The sequence below is a fragment of the Drosophila grimshawi genome, unplaced genomic scaffold (assembly GCF_018153295.1).
Source record: "Drosophila grimshawi isolate 15287-2541.00 unplaced genomic scaffold, ASM1815329v1 contig_1369, whole genome shotgun sequence".
Lineage (NCBI taxonomy): Eukaryota > Metazoa > Arthropoda > Insecta > Diptera > Drosophilidae > Drosophila > Drosophila grimshawi.
In genome coordinates this window covers 461274-481143 of record NW_025062891.1, presented here as the reverse complement: position 1 = coordinate 481143, position 19870 = coordinate 461274, and the positions used below count along the sequence as shown (strand labels likewise).

The following is a 19870-nucleotide window of genomic DNA, read 5'->3' as shown; positions in this document are numbered from 1 at the left end:
CACGTGCCAAGCTCAAGCTCTGCGTATCTCTAACAAATAATCTTACAAAATAGTTTTGTATCTGCTTTCGCAAGCTTTGCTGGGCTTCATTAAAATTTAAATCCCTATTCGAAACGATGCAACTGAGCCCTTGACCTAGCTTTTGTGACTGCATAAAGTTGACTGCTGTCAATTATTGTAAATCCATTTCTTCAACTTTTCGCGTAACTATTTTCATTTTAATTAAAAGTTTACCAAAGCAATTACACAAACAATTTATGTCCAATTGAAAGGGGTGCGAGATCCTCGAGTTCGATAGTTAAATTTCTTAACGCGAGAAAATAAATAAAATGTTTAGAAGAAAAAAAAACTTGTTTTGTAAAACGCCGAATATAACATATTCTTGTAGAGCGGAGTTTATTTCGTTTTATTCGATTTTGTTATTGTTAGAATAAAAATTATTATAAAGTGTTATTGGACTATATGCTGAACTATATTCAACCGGCTTTGAAACGTTCAACATTCCGCACCCAAATTATATATACCGAATTAAAGCTGAACAATTGATAAAGCCACTCAAAAATGCTCAATTGACTATTTACTTGCCACACAATATACTTATTTATGAATTCTTACATCATATACATAACCCATCTAACTTTAAATGCCTGGGAACGGGCAAAGTGAGTGCCTTGCGAGAGCCGTCGACAATTTAAAGGAAATCAAATCGCCATAAATTACAAATAAATTGAAATTTGACAAAAGCCAATAATAGGTTCAAGCATCAACAAGTAAACAAAACACTGGACAAAAGCCTCAGCTTTTCGACTTTTGCAAGTCAACTTTTACTTGTTGTACAAGAGCATTAAGAAATTCTGTTGCGATATTGTTGAGAATTATGGAAAACGACAGATGGCGGACATGCGACTATTGTACAGATATTGAGGCCATAACACTTCATTATGCTGATACACAAATAGCAGCATTAGCATCCCCCACGACCCCTTATTGGGCGAGACAATAAACAGCAAAGTATATTTCCATATGAATTGAGCGTCAATTGTCTAAAAAGGCAAAAGGGAATTGCACACAGATACGGAGGCAAATGAATTGAAAAGTAATGCTTATGAAATTCAAACTGACTTTCATTCACATTAACCAAGCTGATTGCCAGATGGGTTGCCCAAGGTCAGGGTCAAAGTCGGCGTGGAGTTGGTTGGGGCAAAGAGCAATTTAAGTCAACGCCTCAATTGTGTTTGTATATATTTTTCTGTGTGTGGTTGAGAGCAACTGCCGATGTGGCTGAAACCTGAAACCTGAAACCCGCCCTTCAATCTCCCCCCATAAGTGGCAAGAAGTCAATTGTAAAAGTATTTTAAACAAAACCCATCGAAACGTGCTGAAAATTGCTGATAGGCGGAAAAGTGCGTCTGCTGTTTGAACCCCCTTTGAATTGCTCATTCAGCATGGCTCTTTGTAGTGTGAGGTGTAAACATGTGTCTGTGGTTGTGGCCTTTATGCTCTGTAAGCCAACAGCAGCCAGATAATGTTATTATTATGAATTGAAATCCAGCCAAAGATCGGAAGTGGCAACGACTGGGTGACAAATTTTAAATCAACACACGAATACTAGTAGCAAATTTATATAGATTTTGAATTAATTATGGTAATTTTTAAATTCAACATTGAATTTGGAATAACTGGCGCTGGAATGCGAATGAATGCCAGAAAAATTGATTATAAATTGCATATAGCGAGAGAAGTAACAGAAGTATGTGTAATATTTATAAGTATTATATTGTTATTATATAAGCTATATTTCATTATTTAATTTTCACTGTTCTGTTTTTTCTAATCAACTAATTTACTTATAAAATGGCGATAAAGACTAAAGTAAGTCTTCTTAAAAATATTGGTGATTCAAATCTATGGTCATATGATTTTTACAGTCAATTCAATAAATTAAGTTACGTTTTCGTAGAAACGTAGAATATATTTTATTTGGTGTACTTCAGAAACAACCCTTGTCAAGAGAACAATCGAATTAAGTGCGAATGGTTTTCGTTAAAAGCCTGTAGTCAAGTTGTCTGTACTTAAGTTAAGCTGCCACAGCTTTGACAGGCCTTAACTTTATCTAGGCTCCGTAAAAACAAACAATTCCCAACGGAAAATCCCCACTCGACACAAAAGTTGCCAAAAATCAAAGTACATAAAAGTACAAATAAGTAAGCGCAATCGCTAACTTATTTTTCAGCTTGAAAACTTGCCAACAAAAAAAGAAAGATGACAAAGGGAACCGTAAGTGAAAGAGGATTGGTTCTTGTCAAAGTCACTTTGTAAATGATATGTCTGGCAGGACAAGCAGGTTGAGCAGCTGCTATGTATGCATAACAGTATCAGTAGCTGTATCTGTATCTTTAATACTGTCGACTTAACAACAGTGCGACAATTAAAAAGAACGAATAGCTTTGGCAAGGCAAAGCAAAAATGAGAACAGCTCATACAATACAGAAGAGAGGGGCACACACACACACACACACACACACGCACAATGTGTGGCACAGCTTGTGTGAGACAACATATGCAAATTTCTCTCACTCTCGCTATCTGCCGGTGTTTTGTCAAATTGTGCAATTGTTGCCCGGTATAAAGCGAAATGTATGTAAAAGCCGCATTTAACACGTGTGGCACGTATTTCATTTTGAAAATGCAAACACCAAAAACCCAAACCAAAAAGCTTACCAGCTAGTTAAGCGAGAAGCAATGAACCTTGCTTCCATCCACTCACACCACACGGCGTATGCGCAACAATGAATGTCCTCAAACGAACCGCAGCAGCGTAAAAAAGTAGACCTAAGGCACGTAGAATATGAGCTTTGAGTTTGCTCGGACCATGGGATGCTAGTAAATATATAAAATCGCTGCAGTTGAAAGTATCCGACTGTTAAATACTCTTAAGCCGCTCTCAGTGTGAATCGATCATTCTTAAAATTTTTTAAGAGCCACACGACTCATGGAACTCTAATTAAACGAGACAAGAATATAATTGACTTGGAATTTAGAACAGGTGCAAAACTTTTAGTGACTTAGCCTGTAAAACTCTGGGCAATAAATAGGATTTAAAAAGTGAGCAATATCCAAGTCTGGCTGATTTACCTGCTTGTCACTTTGATTAAGGTGCATTCTAAGTTTCTCTAAACTTTATTTCAAGAGTGGAGAGATGAAATGGCGAATAATGCACAAGACCAATATACTATATGCTCAGCGGGATCAGAGTATAAAACTGAATGAGTAAGCGGCGGCACAGTAAATTGTGACATCCACAAAGCAAAGACTGTGGCACAAAGCAAACCACAAGCCTGCCCCGCATACAGCCTGCAGCTTACACCCTGAAACCTGCACTATGCATCATGCACGATGCTTGCAACCGGCAACGAGGCTGCCTTTGAGCAATGCAACGTTGAATAGTTTAGCTTAAAGGCCGCAGCTTTGACCTTTAACGCAGTAAAACTTCGACGTTGAGTTGCTCGAGCAGCTCGTAAGCATCTTTATAAATTATGCCACTTAAGTTCTTAACGTAGTTCTTAACAAGGGAGAAAGCAAGCTAAATATATAATAATAAAAATAAAAAACTAAACCAAAATAAAAGACATGTGCTAAGTAAATAAATTGCAGCAAAGAATAACAGATTTTGAACAATTTTGGCAGACCAGCTAGTCGAGCTATTTGCTCCGGGCATGCTTCAGTTGTCTCGTCAGGCGTAATCCTCGAGTGCGCTCCGGACACATTTAGACATATGGATAAGGAGCATATTGTGGCTGTGACAATGGATGGAAGCGACTGTTGCACATATAGACATGTCCTGTGGCTAGTATCGGAGCTGATTCATATTTACTGCTCGCATTTAAAGTGATATATTAACAACTTTGTGTGCCCTCCAAATATACAACCATATAAATCAGCACCACGCTTTCAAATGATACAAATACTTTGCCATGGCAACAGACAGCTGAGAATCACATTTAAACGACATTGAGAATGTAAACTTAAGCATGCGTATATTTTATGATATACGGCTGGATAAAAATAACCAGCGTTTTCTTTTTTTTTTTTTGAATGCGGCGTTTGCGTCATAATGGTAGCTTCTTTGCAAATGCGGCTCAGAGATTTATGAGTGTTGAATTTAAGTTGAAAAGAAAATTTAAATTCAAAGAGTTACTTCGATAATCAATTTACTTAAACTTCGATAACAAACAATTTAGTTCAACTAACTCCTCTTATTCGGTAGAAAATAAAATAAATGTGTTTTGCTATTATCTTTCCTCTCAATAAAATTTAATAGAATATCAATTATTGTTTTACTCGAAAAATACTGAATAATATATCAAATTACTTGTCAAAATTAAAAAGATTTCTCTTATTTTGAATTCAACTTTGTTTTAACAGTATTATAAATGCAGTTTAATCTTTTGATGCCGCGCATAAACTGAAAACTGAGTTTGATTATTCTCAGCTCAAAATTCTGTGTGCAATGCTGAGCTACAGAAACAAACAATGCGAAGAAAAATGCGTAAATTGTTGCCTCTGTAATATTTTTACTGGACAAATCCCAGGGTTGAATCCCAGTTGTTTCAATCCATTTAAATGGAATAAAAGCTTGCATCAAAAGAAATGTGCGCAAATAAACAAGAAAAATTACAATTCCTGTAAACGTCGTACATTAAATACCTTTAACCTTTTAACTTAAACTTTAAGCCAGAGAAGAAACTTACGACTTGACAAAAATTAATTACATATATATAAATACTTAATTGCTAACTCTAAAACGGTTCGCTTTATATTAAAACGACCAGAATCGAGTTGAGACCATTCAGTAAAAACTCGTTTTTATTTCTTTTAGCTATGATCCAAATATTCGTTTGCAATTGTACCCCAATTTGGTTTCTTCTCATAAATATTTCGTTGTTAATTAACATCTATCTTCCAACATAAGTTAATAATATAGATCAACTTATGCATATTACTAAACTCTAGTATTTTAACTTTTTTTTCTGATTGGATTTTGTCTGCGTTTCTCTATCAAATGCTGGAGCATTTCATATTTGAGTACCCACATATTTTATATATAATTATTATTAATTTTAAATATTTTGAATATATTTTTAAAATTATTATTATTTGACTATTGGAACATTAGCTACATTAAATAAACAAATATACAGCGAAGTGTAGGGTAAATAAAAAATGTATTTTGTCTTTTGTTGGCCACAGATCGAAAAGCTTAACATTCATATATGTATACAAGATTTTATGCGTGTTGAAAAACATACAAGAACTGAAATTAATGGTATTTTTAATTGCATTTAATGGAGGCGTAAAAAGCGCTCTATTGTTTATTTATGGAAGCTTACGTATTTCTTGTACATATAAAAAATAATGGCAATGCTTCTGTGAAAAGCAAAGGAAACTCAGGGCCGAGCATTTATTATTTATGTACCTAATAAATTGTAAATGAAAGTGATTTATTTCTAAATGAAAAACACTCGAACTGTTGAAAAACTTGCCATAAACTATACATTGATATCAAAAGTTTTGACAGCCAACGAATTGAAAATAACACACGCAGATTACACACTCGCACGCCCATCAAAGAAACCAAAGTTAAATGCGAGAATTTTCATTACTCATACGTCACGTGGGCATATAGTGAAAATGCGCGAGGTTGTCATAAAAGTAGGGAGCAAAAAAGAAAACATACCATAGATGGCTGGCATGCGTGGCATGCAGGTCAAAGGCCAACGAATTTTATGTGCCTCCCCACCTTTTTAATATGTGCTGCAATTTGCCTTGTGTGGCACATAGAAAGATTTTCAACACTGTTTTCAACTATGCGACGTGAACTGTAAAAGTTTTGGTGGGGAGGTGGTGGGGGGGTCTTGCACAGAATATAAATAGAATCCCGACAAATGTAACACAAACCGAAATACTCATACATTTGCTGTTTTATGTGTGGATTTGCCGCATCAACCGTCCCCCGCATTTTGCAACACATACACGCAATTTTAGCTATGTGCTTTGAGCTGATGAGCCGCCTTCCCACACACTCAAGCCTTGGCATTTTTTATTGCTAATTTCTGTTATTGCCTTGCGAGCGGCCTGCGTACACTCGTAAAAATATTTTTATTAGCACACAACGATCTGGCACGCCCACCCGCCAGGCCACCTCTCTCTCTCTCTCTCTTCTCTCTTCTCTCGCCCAGACTCGTAAACGCCTCGAAAAGTGAGTGCCCCAAAAAATATGCTACGATATATTGTGCAGGCATCTAACGTATGCTTCCATCAATAGCTCAACTTTTAGATTAATATTGGCAAGCAGCCCGCCTAATGGTCTCTTAAAGTAGCACACCTCTTTAGTCCCCACTCTATTGGCCAACTGCTTGGCCCAACCCCAAAATCAACTTTAGCCTCTTTCACTGCGTCGCAAAGTGTCTTCAGTTTGTCGCCTTGGACTCGTAAAATTTAAGTGTTACCAGCCTGACGTGTAGACCAGTCCGCATCCAGCCCTCAACAAATTGCCAACACTTTTATGACTAATGCCAGTTAATAACCAAATTTGTCGGCTCAGCTTTGGCTGCGACGGTGCGTACTACGAATAATAAATACATAAACATGCAATGCTATCCTTATCGCAGCAAAAGCAACAGCTGTAAAACGCTTCAAGTCTTATGCATATCGAGTGCTAAGCATACAAATGCAACAGCATTTCCCATTATCCAAGCCCTTGCTTCTTAACAAATATTCCACCCCGCCCAGTTTCTATATTCAACAATTTACTACCTTTCACATATTCGAGCTGTTACTCTAAGTGCACTCTGCAATTTAACTAAACAATAAAAAAACCAGCAACCAGGTGTGTGTATGCACTCATGTATGGAAGTATACAAAGTGTAAAAGCACCAGATAATTCTGGCATTTATTCCATCTCAACTCTATCTTTTCAGCCACGCCCACTGCTTTAAAATCAGTGCTTTTTGATGGTAGCCGTTGCAATCATTGATTTGCTTTCTTTCGGGTTATTTGATCCGCTACCAGCTGCTGCTTTTACTGTTATTGCTGCTCTTATCTGTCTAAACGCACCGGGAGCTGTATCGAGCACTCCAACACCAGCACAGAGCAGGTTTTGTGCTGCAAATATTTGCCCAGCACGGCACAGAGAATGCTCTGCAGAGAGTTCTCAGTGGGACAAACTTTTATCATGTTGGCTAGTTGCATATTTCTGAACAATATGCAAGTGAAATTAAATTCCACAGCTGACAATTGTGTTATGTGAACGGAATTTTATGAAAGTTGTCACCAATCGAATAAAATTTCTAGGATTTTGTTTATATAAATAAATGAATTTAAAAGTCTTGAACGATTTTTGCCAGAGACTTCTCGCTCCCTGTGTTAGCATATAAACGAACATATGGCACCATCTCGACGAAATAATTTAAATGGCAAGCTGTCAGAGACATATCTGATTAAAAAAACAGAAAATGCAGATTTTGCAATTTTTAAACAAAAAATGAAACCACCACAAGTTGTTGCGGTTAATACGATACGGTCTGTATTATATAAAAATAAATTTATGAATCCTATATGTACATTTGTGTAAGCTCATATAATAAATATATGAATCCTATATGCAAAATTATGTGCCATAATACATATTTGCGAATATGCAAAGATTTAGTGATTTTAGTGTACTTGGACTGCACAGAGTTTCCACTAAAAATAATATATACAAATTGTCGCAAAATTAAATAAATTACTAAATTTGAAAAGACTGCCACTGAAAACCGGATTCATTGCAAATAAAACTTAAATTTTTTAAATTTGTGGCTTTCATGTTTCCATAAACATTTCGAAATTAAATTTCATTGCATACTTTTAGGCGAGTGAATTAAATTTATTGACTGTGTCGCTGAATATGGAAATTAGCATTAAAATACAGAAATGAATAAATTGTGCATGCATTAAGCCCACACAACATTTACAAAAACATATACAACAACTACTGTGCTCAACTCGTATTCCCATTGAATTGGCCGCAAAACCAATTAAATTCAATTCTCAAACGAACTGTAAAACAGAAAAAGATGCACACACAACGCACTGAAGCCGAAGTAGCAAACGCACACAGACACACTCAAATATTAACATTTGCATATGCATATGTGTGCAGAGCTGCTATGTAAGTGTGTGGGGGGGATTTATAAAAGCATTGCCATGACTTAAGCGCTGACTAATGGCCTTTTCATTTTCTCGCAAATTGAAAGCCAGCCAAAACTAATTGCATAATTTTTGCGTCGATTTGCAGGAATTTGGTTTGAATGCCGCAGTCAAGTAATGGCTGAAAGTAGCAACAGCAGCGGTGGCAGCAGCAGCACCAACATCGCTGCCGAAAGTGGACCGGATTTTGATGCATTGCGAATCGCTTGCGATGCGCGTTTGAATAGCAGCCACCATGTGGCAGGTAAGCCAACTTGAGTTGTAACTTGCTCGCTTTGAATATCAAATACCATTCAATTCAATTGTTAATCAATATAATATCGTTTAGGTTCCTACTGCGCCGGCACCTTTGATGGGTGGCTCTGCTGGCCCGACACGGCCGCCGGCACATCCGCCTATGAACTGTGCCCGGACTTCATCACCGGCTTTGATCCGGCGCGTAAGTGCCGCAATTTTGTTCTCTATTGAATTCCATAAGGGCAACATCCGTTTTTTGGCCATTTTATTTTTGTTTTTTTCTTTTGGGTGCTAAACATGCCAGGTCTGCGACAAACAGTCCAAATCGAGCACCAAGAGCCGAATATCAAATACTCAAAATGAATTTATAATATACATAAGCAACGCAGTCAAATGTCAGACACAGGATTACAACGGAAACGGAAACGCTGCTATGCAGCCTTCATTAAGGCGCCGCAGACCCACAGCACCGCAGGCAATACACCCACACACACAAACATTTAGATATACATATATGCATATTCACACATGTATAAATATACCGCAAACCAGGTGGAGTCTGCTAATTGGCCGCATCCCCTGGTGTAAGCCACTCTGAGGCCACAGTTCCGTTTCCGCTGCCCTTCTGTTGAGTTATGCAAATTTAAATCATGTTTTTTTTTTATTATTTTTTTCATTTTTAAGCTGTTATTAAAAAACGCTGACAAATCAATTTTTTTTATCGTTTTTTGCTCAGCTTTGATTTTAAGTACACGTGAACATAATCTGTGTGTGTGTGTGTGTGTGTGTATATATATAATGGTGTGTGCTCAGGCATAAAGCAGCGGCTTTTCCGCACCTTGGCAGCAGCTGCTTATTTGGTTTTTTCTTCTTCTTCTCGAACTCACGTGCCTCTGAGTTTTTGAAGCTACCGCGGTTTATTTGTTCTGTTGGCTGGAAATCAATAACTGAAGTTTCGTTGTGAAGTTTTATTAAACAACAACATCGCATTGCTGAGCATTATCGAAGTTTTCAAAGTATCTACAAATTCGTTTTACAAGTTTGCAAGTCATGTTGTTCTACAATAGACTGACGAGAACACACTCGGCCAAGAAATATCGTCATTCAAGCATAGATGAACAATTTTATTAGCATATAATATTGTTTATATATTATATTTTGAAATATACCGGAGTATTTAAAAAATATTAGGCACTGGAACTGGAGCAACGAAAAACAGATTTAATTTATAAAAATCGGTCACTAAACAATAGATCCCGTTTATAATGGAAAGTTAGCAACAAACAAAGTATCCAATGAAAAATAATGCTTCAATTATTATCAACTCTGTTAATTAAACATCTCCGGTATTTTATACTCTATACATTATCTCGTCTGCCACACTCATCATTTATTTATCTATTCAAATTAAGATCTTCACATAATTTACGCTCGCAGCTAAAACAAAAACGCAACATTTGAAAACATTTTTGTAAAAACAAAAGTAAACATTTCACGCTATCAAAAACAAATTCCGCAAACTTTAATGAGTGCCACGACTCCACATAATTAGATAGGTATTTCGAGCACTTTAGGAGGAATAAATTAACGAAACGTATTTGCTGTTTTTAGCTGGCGAACTTTTTGTTTGTCGGTTTTGTTTGCACAATTTGGAAACAATAAGAATGATGAATTATGCAAAATGAAGCCAATTGCTTATGCAAGAAAAAACATCAATAACAAAATATGCAAAAAAAAAAAAAACAAACCAAAAACAAAGAAACAAACAGCAAAAAAAAATTGATAGAAGAACAAAGAGCTAGCCATAAAATAATCATATTTATGTTGTGAGGCAATTTTTGGCATAAGTCATGTGGCATGACAATTTTGCATAAAACAAAAACTGCCACGCCCATACACGAGTTGAATGACATTTTCTGTGTGCGGCTTGTATCAAAAAGAGAAAAAAAATAAACATGGGAAATATGACAAGGCGCCTGCCACTAGGAGGAGGTGCAATTTGGGGTCGGGGTCGGGGTGTGAATAACAATAAGCAAATGTTGCTTTCACTACATTTGGCTTATGAGTGTATTTTTTTTTGTGTGTTTTTTTTTTTTTTTTGGCTCACAGCGTTAGTCTGTGGGCTAAGCAGAGACTGCTGCCGCGCCTCGGGGTCGCCAGCTTGTAACTTGTACAAGATTATGTGCTTTGCACTGTGCTGCCATTAACTTTTATGGCACTTCCGCTTGGCGGATGTGGTTAACACTGCCAGCACCAGCAGCCGTACACTGAACACAAATATAACACGCTTCGTCTATGAGACCAAACTAGCACATACACCATTTGAAAACTATTTGTCTCATCAGGGCCCTTAAACGATAAAAGAATATTACAAATTTTTAGCAGCTAAAAAAAATAAGGTTTGCTCAGTGTAGCAGCAGTCTTGTCTCTCTGTCGACTTATTGGCCACACACAGCGTATACGTGATTTCTTGGCACTGCGTGCCTGACGGCAATAACAAGAAAAGACAGACAGAAAGACAGCGAGGACACTGTAAAACTTCACCTGTTAAATTCCAAACGACACTAACATCTGAACTCGTTTCCTGCTCCATTGACCAAAAACTCAATTCAATGGCCCCAAAAATAGTTTTTTGTCGCTGCAAATGTCTCACAATCGGTGGTTTTAACAAGTTGGATAACAGTTTAACAATAACACGAAAATTGCATAACTCAATTCAGTTCAAGCATTTCACATGTAGCACTTGTAAATTTGTAAACTTTATAGGTTCTTATGGCCAATTTCAATTTAAAGTTGTGTTAACAGCTTATTTAGGACATTATTAGTATGCTTTATATTCTGTTTATGCACATTTTGAAAAGTTAAAATGACTTCCTTTTAGCCCACTTTAAGTAACTAATGCTCAACTAACTGTATAAGTTCATTTATAGCTCCTTTTACTAGACAAATTTAAATTATTGTTCATACCGGGCACAAGTCAATTATAAAACATGCAACGCCGCATGTTAATGTAATAAATAAATAAATAAATATTACACACAGTTAATTTGGCACATCCTGGCTATTAGATGTGGTCAAATGGATCATATGGCGAATAAGCAATTAACGCTTCAGTTAGTAGTAAATGCAATTTATCGTCAGAACTAATCAAAAATTAATTCATTTTGTGTAATCTGATATGTATAATAGACTTATGAGTATGGAAATTGGGTGCATTTCAGCAATTATGAATATCAGCAAATTGTATGCTCTAAAATACAAAATTATAATTTACAGGATATGCGCACAAGGAGTGCGGCGAAGATGGCGAATGGTTCAAACATCCATTTAACAACAAAACCTGGTCGAATTACACCACCTGCGTGAATTTAGATGATTTGGCGGTAAGTGGCAACTAATTAAATTTAATTACATTATACTACAGATGATTCTCCTCGTATTTTGTATATTGCAGCGCAATCACAATGTAAACCTGATATATGAGGTGGGCTACACCATCTCCCTGCTGGCCATTCTCCTATCGCTGTCCATCTTGGGCTACTTCAAGTGAGTTTGTTGTCAACCACCCACTGCATTAATTAGCTGCAGTCTTCATTAAGAGTAGTTATTTAATATTGTGCTCTTGACGTATGATCCATCTTCTTCTTCGGCTTCTGCTCTGCGACACAAATTGGCAAATGGAAAACCACTCGAGGCTAATGAGACACATTTGCCATTTGGCGTTATGACGATGTGCGCTTGGCGCCGAACTTTATTGTTAAACAAAGATGCCAAATGCTCTAATCGACTGCCAACCTGTGTGTATGTGTGTGTGTGTGCCAGTGTGTGTGTGAGTGTGTGTGTGTCAGCGTGTTTCTTTCTGTTCATTGCACTCCCACTTACTCGTACCATTGCACCCATTTAATCCGCCACACTCCACGTCGGAAATGAGAAAATATTTGCTTTCTTATCCCGCCGTCCACCTCTGCCTCCCCCCATCCCTTCCCCCATTTGTCTTGCTCTTCTCGCTCCTCCTCTCCTCAGCTATGTCGCACGTCAACTGAGTATTAGATTGTGTGTCTTCTTCAAGCAGGATATCGATTAATTTCCACTTGTCTGCAGCACAATTAGTGCTCTTGGCTTGTTTATTATCAGCTCCGAGAGACAGGCAGACAGTCAGACAGGCCGACAGGCCGCCTGAAAACCCATCAGAAAGGGAGACTGTGGAACAATTTTAAGCTGTGTGCAGCGGCAAATAAGATAACCATGATAAATGAGATGAGAGTTTTCTATTTGACGTATCACTTCGTTCCCAACTGTTGTTATTTGTGTGATAATTAAATACGCTCTACAACCGATTGCATATCAACAAGTGATCTCTTTAGGGTTTGGAATTGGAAAAGGTTTTCAGTCTGGCAACTTACTACTTAAGTAAAGCTTAAATGAACTGCTGGAATTCCAATATTTGTGTGCTTTGATTCTTAACGACCATCCCATTTTATATATAAACGCAATAAAAAAGAAAACCATTGCAATCATAGCATAGCCTGTTCTGAGCAAGCCAAATAAAGTAGAGCTGTACCCAATTTGCATGACATGCATTCATTTGATTCGACCCGACATGATTTCATTAATATGCAGCTTGTTCTTTTGCCAACTGTCAAAAATTTCACAACTGCACCAGGCAGAAGCAAATATGAACTGTCGGAGTTACGTCCCCTCAATAGTTGAGCTGAGAGCACGTGCGGTCACTGTTGACATTGAAATTAACTTTTCACACAGCCATGCCCCCGATCCCGCCCCCCTGCCCCTGCCCCTGCCACAACGCTTGCATAGACAACCCCTGCGCTTGATTCAGCCCGTGTGCCGTGGGAAATTTATCTACGTGCTACCAAATGTATGCCAATATTTGTGAAATCAAATAAATGAATTTTCATTTGGAGAAACCGCAAAGCAAATAAATCAAAAATAGGACTCTGATGCATGGAGCATTACTAAAAGGATACCGTGCAATTGGTGCAGAGATCCCTAAACAGAAGTGCTAATATCCAAAAATATTAAGAGCTGTTTACAGAAATAAATATAAGCAGAATAAACATATAAAATACTTACTGACGTATAACAAAGGATAATCAATAATAAACTTAAGGATATACAGAAATATTGAAAGGGTTGTGCACAAGAATATTCAGAAATTTAAGCAAAGCACCTGAGAAATTTTCTTAACTGACTCTACTCGAATAACGCTATAAGAACAAGAACAAGAAAGCTATAGTCGAGAGAGCTCTCTATGCATACAGAGATCAGCGTGAGAATTGATTTTGGACTAGAACTTGGGTGTTTACTATTCGATCTCGATGAAATTTGTGGAAGCCATTGCATTATAAATTTTGACTTTTGAACAAATAAATTAACCCTTTCAGTTACAAATAAGTTCGTTTGCCGTTCATTCGCAGATCCCTCAAGTGCGCCCGAATCACGTTGCACATGAATCTTTTTAGTTCATTTGCGGCAAACAGTTCGCTGTGGCTGATTTGGTATATGGTGGTGGTGCCAAACTCGGAGCTTGTGCAGCTCAGTCCGGTAAGCAAACACAAAGCAACCAACGCGCAGGATAACACACACACACACACACACACACACACATGCACGTTCGCAACACACTCAACTCACAAATTGATTTATTTCAGGGCTATTGCGTGGCACTGCACATTATACTACACTATTTTCTGCTGACGAACTATTCGTGGATGCTGTGCGAGGGCTTTTACCTGCATACGGTGCTGGTGTCCGCTTTCATATCGGAGAATAAACTGGTCAAATGGCTGATAGCCTTTGGCTGGTGCTCCCCAGCCATTGTCATATGCATATATGGACTGGCTCGCGGACTCTCTGGCAGCCGGGAGGAGAATCTACAGTAAGTGCATGTGCATGATGTCATCATGTGTGTATGTGTGTGTGTTCTAAATTGTTTGTACACACGTATATATGCAGGATGATTGGCAAACTAAAATCGAATCAATTGTGAAACCAGCTCGTTTGCAATTCATTAGATGACAAAACCCGTATAAAGCTCTCACTATCTCTCTCTCACTCTCTCCCTCTTTATCTCTCTCTGTCTGCGTCTCTTTCTCGCTGCAGCTGCTGGATGAATGATACCGACTTCAACTACATTCTGATAGTGCCCGTCTGCATTTCAATATTCCTCAATTTATTATTCCTCTGCAACATTGTACGCGTCGTCCTGCTTAAGCTAAAAGCCCCGGCCAGTATTCAGGGCAGCTGCGGACCATCTCGCACCGTCCTCCAGGCGTTTCGGTAAGTTGACCCACGTTAAGAGAATACAAAGCGAGCGCCTTAACTTAAAAGACTTCAATTCAATAATAATATGTAACTTGGGTAGGCCAAGCACACACAAATACACCCACACAAAAGGGCACTGGCCCGCGGGGCATATGCGTAATAAACTTGTTTTTACTCAGCTTTTATTTAATGTATTATTCGTCTCGTAAGTTTCGTTTTGCTTCATTTTAAATTTAAAATTACGCATACGCGACGTTGGCTTGCATTTTAATACGTTCGTCGACAACGAATTATACATAAGTATAAGTATTATTATACTGTCAACCGTCTCTTGCCTACTCGCTTGCTCGCTCTCTCTCTCTCTCTCTCTCTCTCTCTCTCTCTCTCTCGTTTTGTACATGTCTCTCTCTCTCTCATTTGCTCTGTGAATCCCCGTTGTGTTTTACAGGGCAACGCTGCTGCTGGTGCCGCTGCTTGGCCTCCAGTATATGCTAACGCCATTTCGTCCTGCCCAGGGGCATCCCTGGGAGTATACATACCAAGTCATCTCGGCGTTCACAGCCTCATTTCAAGTAAGTACATTTTTTGTATACCACGCACAAAGTTGCATATATTTTAAGTTAGCCAGCGCTGAGTAAATTTTACTTGAGTTGCTGAGTAAATTAAGCATTGACCCGGGTTTGAACTCTTGATATTTACAAATTGCTGTTCTGCCAATTGGCTGTTTTCCAAATTAAACAATATTTTACAAAATGAAAAGAATATTATATTAGATGTGCGGCCTTAAAAATAACCTTCACAAATTGTTCAGTGATGTATGCACATTCTCCAATTTATCCTTCAATTTACTTTTATTTTTATATATTTTATATATATTATATATTTATATATTGTTAAATGAATTTACAAATCTCGTAATTTATTCACTAATCTAAAATGTATCACAACTCTAAATTCTTCTTTATTTATATGGTAAATTCCTTGAATTTCTGCTATATCAAACATAAACCTAAGGTATTTCCTGCTCTATCAAAGTGTTTTTCTATACTCGTGTTTTTGTTTTTGAAATCTTTTGTTTTGTTTTTTTTTTAGCTTTTAATATTGTTTTACGACTTTGCACAGATGGAACACTTTATGTATGATGTATGTAAATGTCCTCAGCTGCTTTTAGTAAAACTTAAATCTACACACTGAGGGTCGAGAAATATGCACATATAATTGGCAAAATTTTTGCTGGATTTTGACAAAAGATATTTACAATAATTTATGTAAATAAGTTAAAATCATGTCGGAGCTTGTTTATTACAAACCCCCATCTTGTCAACGCTTAAGGCTGCGCTTAGAAATGCCAGGCACATGCACACAATTCCCCAAAGCAGGCAGCTCATTTAACTGTGACCGAGTTAATGATGAGTTTGGGGGCGAAATCAATATACAAACACGATATGCAAAGATTTACTTTGGTATTTTGTTGGATATTTTCAACCAAAGAATGCAAAGATTACGATGAGGGAAAAAATAAACTAAATAAGAAACCCTGTCAGCAAATCGAGCATGAAATGCACAGCCAGTAAAAGTAAAAGTACAAGTAAAATTACAGTTGAGTTGAAGTAAAGTAAAATGTTGAATGTTTGAAATAGAAGGGGGCAAGAATGCATGAACGCTTTTAACCAAATCGAGATACAATTCATTTTCATCTGCTTTTTTGGTTTAACGCAAATACGCAAAACTATAAAAACGCTGTACAACAAATTGTTGTCAGCAGAAAGGCTAAATTCAAATGTCTGTGGTTCTTGCTGCATATAAATTCCAAATTGTTATCACTTGTGGGGGCGCTTAGGGGCGTGTCATTGTACGCTGCATTTGAAATAAATTGTAACTGTAACAGAAATTCCAGAAAATCAAGTAAGAATGCTGCTAAAATTGAAGTGATTGACTTGGGAAACTCACAAACTTATATTAAATTCCCAACTCTTAGCATGGAATGTAACTTTGGTGTTTCCCTTACGAATATCATAAAAGAAAAATCTTTGCTAAAATAACGTGTTTCAATATATTCGCATATAATATATTGACGATGTTTTATTATTATAAATATCTCATGTTTAAACGCCAATTGATCCTTAACTAATTTGAAGGTTATTGGGACTACTTACTTTTGCTTTCTGTGACAAAAGATTCTTCAATCTATATGATACCCTATGAACGCATTTATTTGCCGCAAGAGTATCACAATACAATAAGCGTTTTATTTGCGAGTTTTCTTTATTTGTTGGTTGCCAAAAAATAAATAAAAATCGAGTAACAAATGCAGAAAAAAAAAAAAGAAAAATTCTTTAGTCGATTGTTCCCAAAGCCAGTAAGCATCAACTTTTATTGTTTACTTGTTGTTGCTGAGCAAATTGCAAAGTTTTTCTCAACTTGCAAGAGGTGCTGGTTGCTCGGCGCGTATATAATCTGAAATTATTATGCCAACTGCGCTCTGTGACTCATAAAAGATTGGGTACAACTTTTAAGCACCATAATATAAAATATATGAAGTATAATTTAATTTCATCCTGTAGTCTGCATTAAAAACCTGATACCAAGTGAAGAATCTACGGAATTATTTTTTATGTGTATTGTAAACAACAATAGGACACAATAGTCATCAGGTATTTGTCACATAATCATAGAATAAAATTTTTTACGTAAGCCATGGGAAACTGGTCGTTAAGAGTCAAAAATAAAGTATTAAATTTTTAAGGCTTCTTGTAGTTTAGATTTTAATTAATAGCTATATCATTGCAGATGTGTAGCTTAAATGCTCAAAATATTTTTCTTAAATTCAGTATAATTTCCGAATTACGTAACATTTTTCTGAGCTCTTAACTTTGTCGACGTATTTTCTCTAAAATGCATCAATTGGTGTATGTCAACAGCGAGGAGAAAATACACAAAAAAAAACATAAAAATTCTCTTGATGGCAATGCAAGCGACTAACGGCATTGGCATTTAATATGTCTGGCCAGTATTGCAATTAGAGCCGAAATTCTTTGCAAAAAAGAAAATTTAATAGAATTTATCTGACTTTCCTCTTTTTAGCCAACAAATGCCTCAGCTGGAATTTCAATAAAGCTTAAAAAACATGTCCTGGCACTCCACTTATGAGCTTAGATGAACATCTGCTCCTAATCCGCTCACCCCCAACAACTCCAGCAACAGCTGCTGTTGTTGTTTGCATTTCCACATATTTAAATCGAATTGAAAACAGGGGTCCAAAACGAAAGCACATTTGTTGCCTTTTTTGCTGTCTACTTTACTAATTAGTTTTTGCAAGCAATTTGAACTTCTGCCTCAGACATGGGCACCACACAAGTGCGAGTAATTAGCAAATCATCCTGCTCCTGGTGCGAAGAGCTGAATGACATGCAAATCAGTATGGAATACTACATACAAATACAGGACAACGTTTCGCTTAACGTTCTCTGTTCTCTGGTTAACTTAAAAGCCGGCAGCGTTGAGTAATGGCAAACATTAGACTGAATAATAACTAGCTAAATATTATACAACCCATATAAAGTCAGCTAAGCTGCCGGAATTATGGGAGCTAAAGTCGTCGCATAAAAGGCAGAAGCGAAAGCCAAGAGAAAATCTTTATAAATGCACAACCAACACAGCGAAGGCAACAAAAACAATGAATGAAAATATACAATTCCCAGAGTCGACTGGGAATTACACTATGCGCATTTGTTGCCATCTATTTTGGTCTGTAATGTTTAACAAATAATAATCATCATAAGCTTATTTTAGAATTAGCTTTCTATTCCACTTAAAAAGAAAAATGAAAGGCAAATTGTGTGGCAATAAATTTCAATGAAGAAACTAATTTATGAGAGGTACTCGCCTTGCTTAATGAATAAGATATGCAGTCTGGAATTGTGGGCCCCATTAACTGCCGAATATCTATGCACATGGATTTCTGATGGCAATAAAAGCGACAATTTAAAAGGCATTGCCTTCCAGCTGATTTATAATATACAATGACATATGTTTAGGGTAAATGCATAGATTTCATCAAGATTGGATAATAAATAGTCGATAATAGTCGAAAAACAATTCATTACTATCAGCGGGCGTAAAAATTTCCGTTTAATAAACTGAGTTTCTTTTATTTAGTTGGTTATTAAATAAAATGAGATCTCAATAAATTAATTAGTTGCAGAGAACTTCTACTTGGGATGGTTTAATGAGCGAGAGAATGAATTTGGTAAGCCTTTTACTGAATCTATAAATTTCGAGGATAGTTCGTAGCTCAACTACTAAACTGTGTGCGTGATTGCGTTTGATTGAGTTAGGAAGCTGTAGCGAGAACGTTTGCATTGGCAATGGCATGAATCCTTTTGCCAATTTCATTTATATGCAGGCGATGTATAAGTAAGCAATCCGGAAGGCAGCCCCATGCACGTACGCAACTATGCATTAAATACGCTCACAAACATAAACAAATACAATGGCAAACTGACGAACCACTCAAACAGAGGGAACAGACAACAACGGAGCGATGCGAACAAAGATAGAGATATGTACATTTAGTGGGACAGAGATAATGAATGTTTGTTGGGACCCCAAAATGAATTGGCATCTGTTGAGCCGTGCCGAAATGGCGAATAAGCAAAATTGCATTAGACTTAAGGCACATTTCGCAGTCAACGCCGGCTACGGAAAAATCTAACAAGCGCAATTGTGACGGCGACAGCAACTGATAATAATTCTGTTACACTACTTGTTTTTTCCTCTTATTTTGTGTACTTTGCAGGGTCTGTGCGTGGCAACATTGTTCTGCTTCTTCAATGGCGAGGTGATTGCCCAAGTGAAGCGCAAATGGCGGACGCTGTGCTTCAGCAATAGACCACGCACCAATTCCTATACAGCCACTCAGGTCTCGGTAAGATTCCATATGAGCTTCACATGCTTCTGCCTTTTATTTATTAATACAATTCGGGTTACGGCGCGTATGAGCTAATATATGCAATATATAAAAACTGCTACTCACAAGCACACACACACACACATAATTGGCCAAGGCACACATAATTCCAAACTCTAACGAACTTCTTGG

At 37.1% G+C, this 19870-nt stretch overlaps 1 protein-coding gene across 1 annotated transcript in view; it reads left to right on the top strand.

Moving 5' to 3' along the window:
- Positions 1-19870, top strand: part of LOC6559701 (calcitonin gene-related peptide type 1 receptor) — a 35372-nt gene that overhangs the window by 14056 nt on the left and 1446 nt on the right. Inside the window, 9 exon segments of the mRNA XM_032735197.2 lie at positions 8339-8494; positions 8579-8689; positions 11764-11870; positions 11942-12033; positions 13923-14049; positions 14157-14383; positions 14608-14784; positions 15218-15341; positions 19568-19696. Of these exon segments, the coding sequence (XP_032591088.1) occupies positions 8368-8494; positions 8579-8689; positions 11764-11870; positions 11942-12033; positions 13923-14049; positions 14157-14383; positions 14608-14784; positions 15218-15341; positions 19568-19696 (1221 nt within the window). The 5' untranslated portion in view covers positions 8339-8367.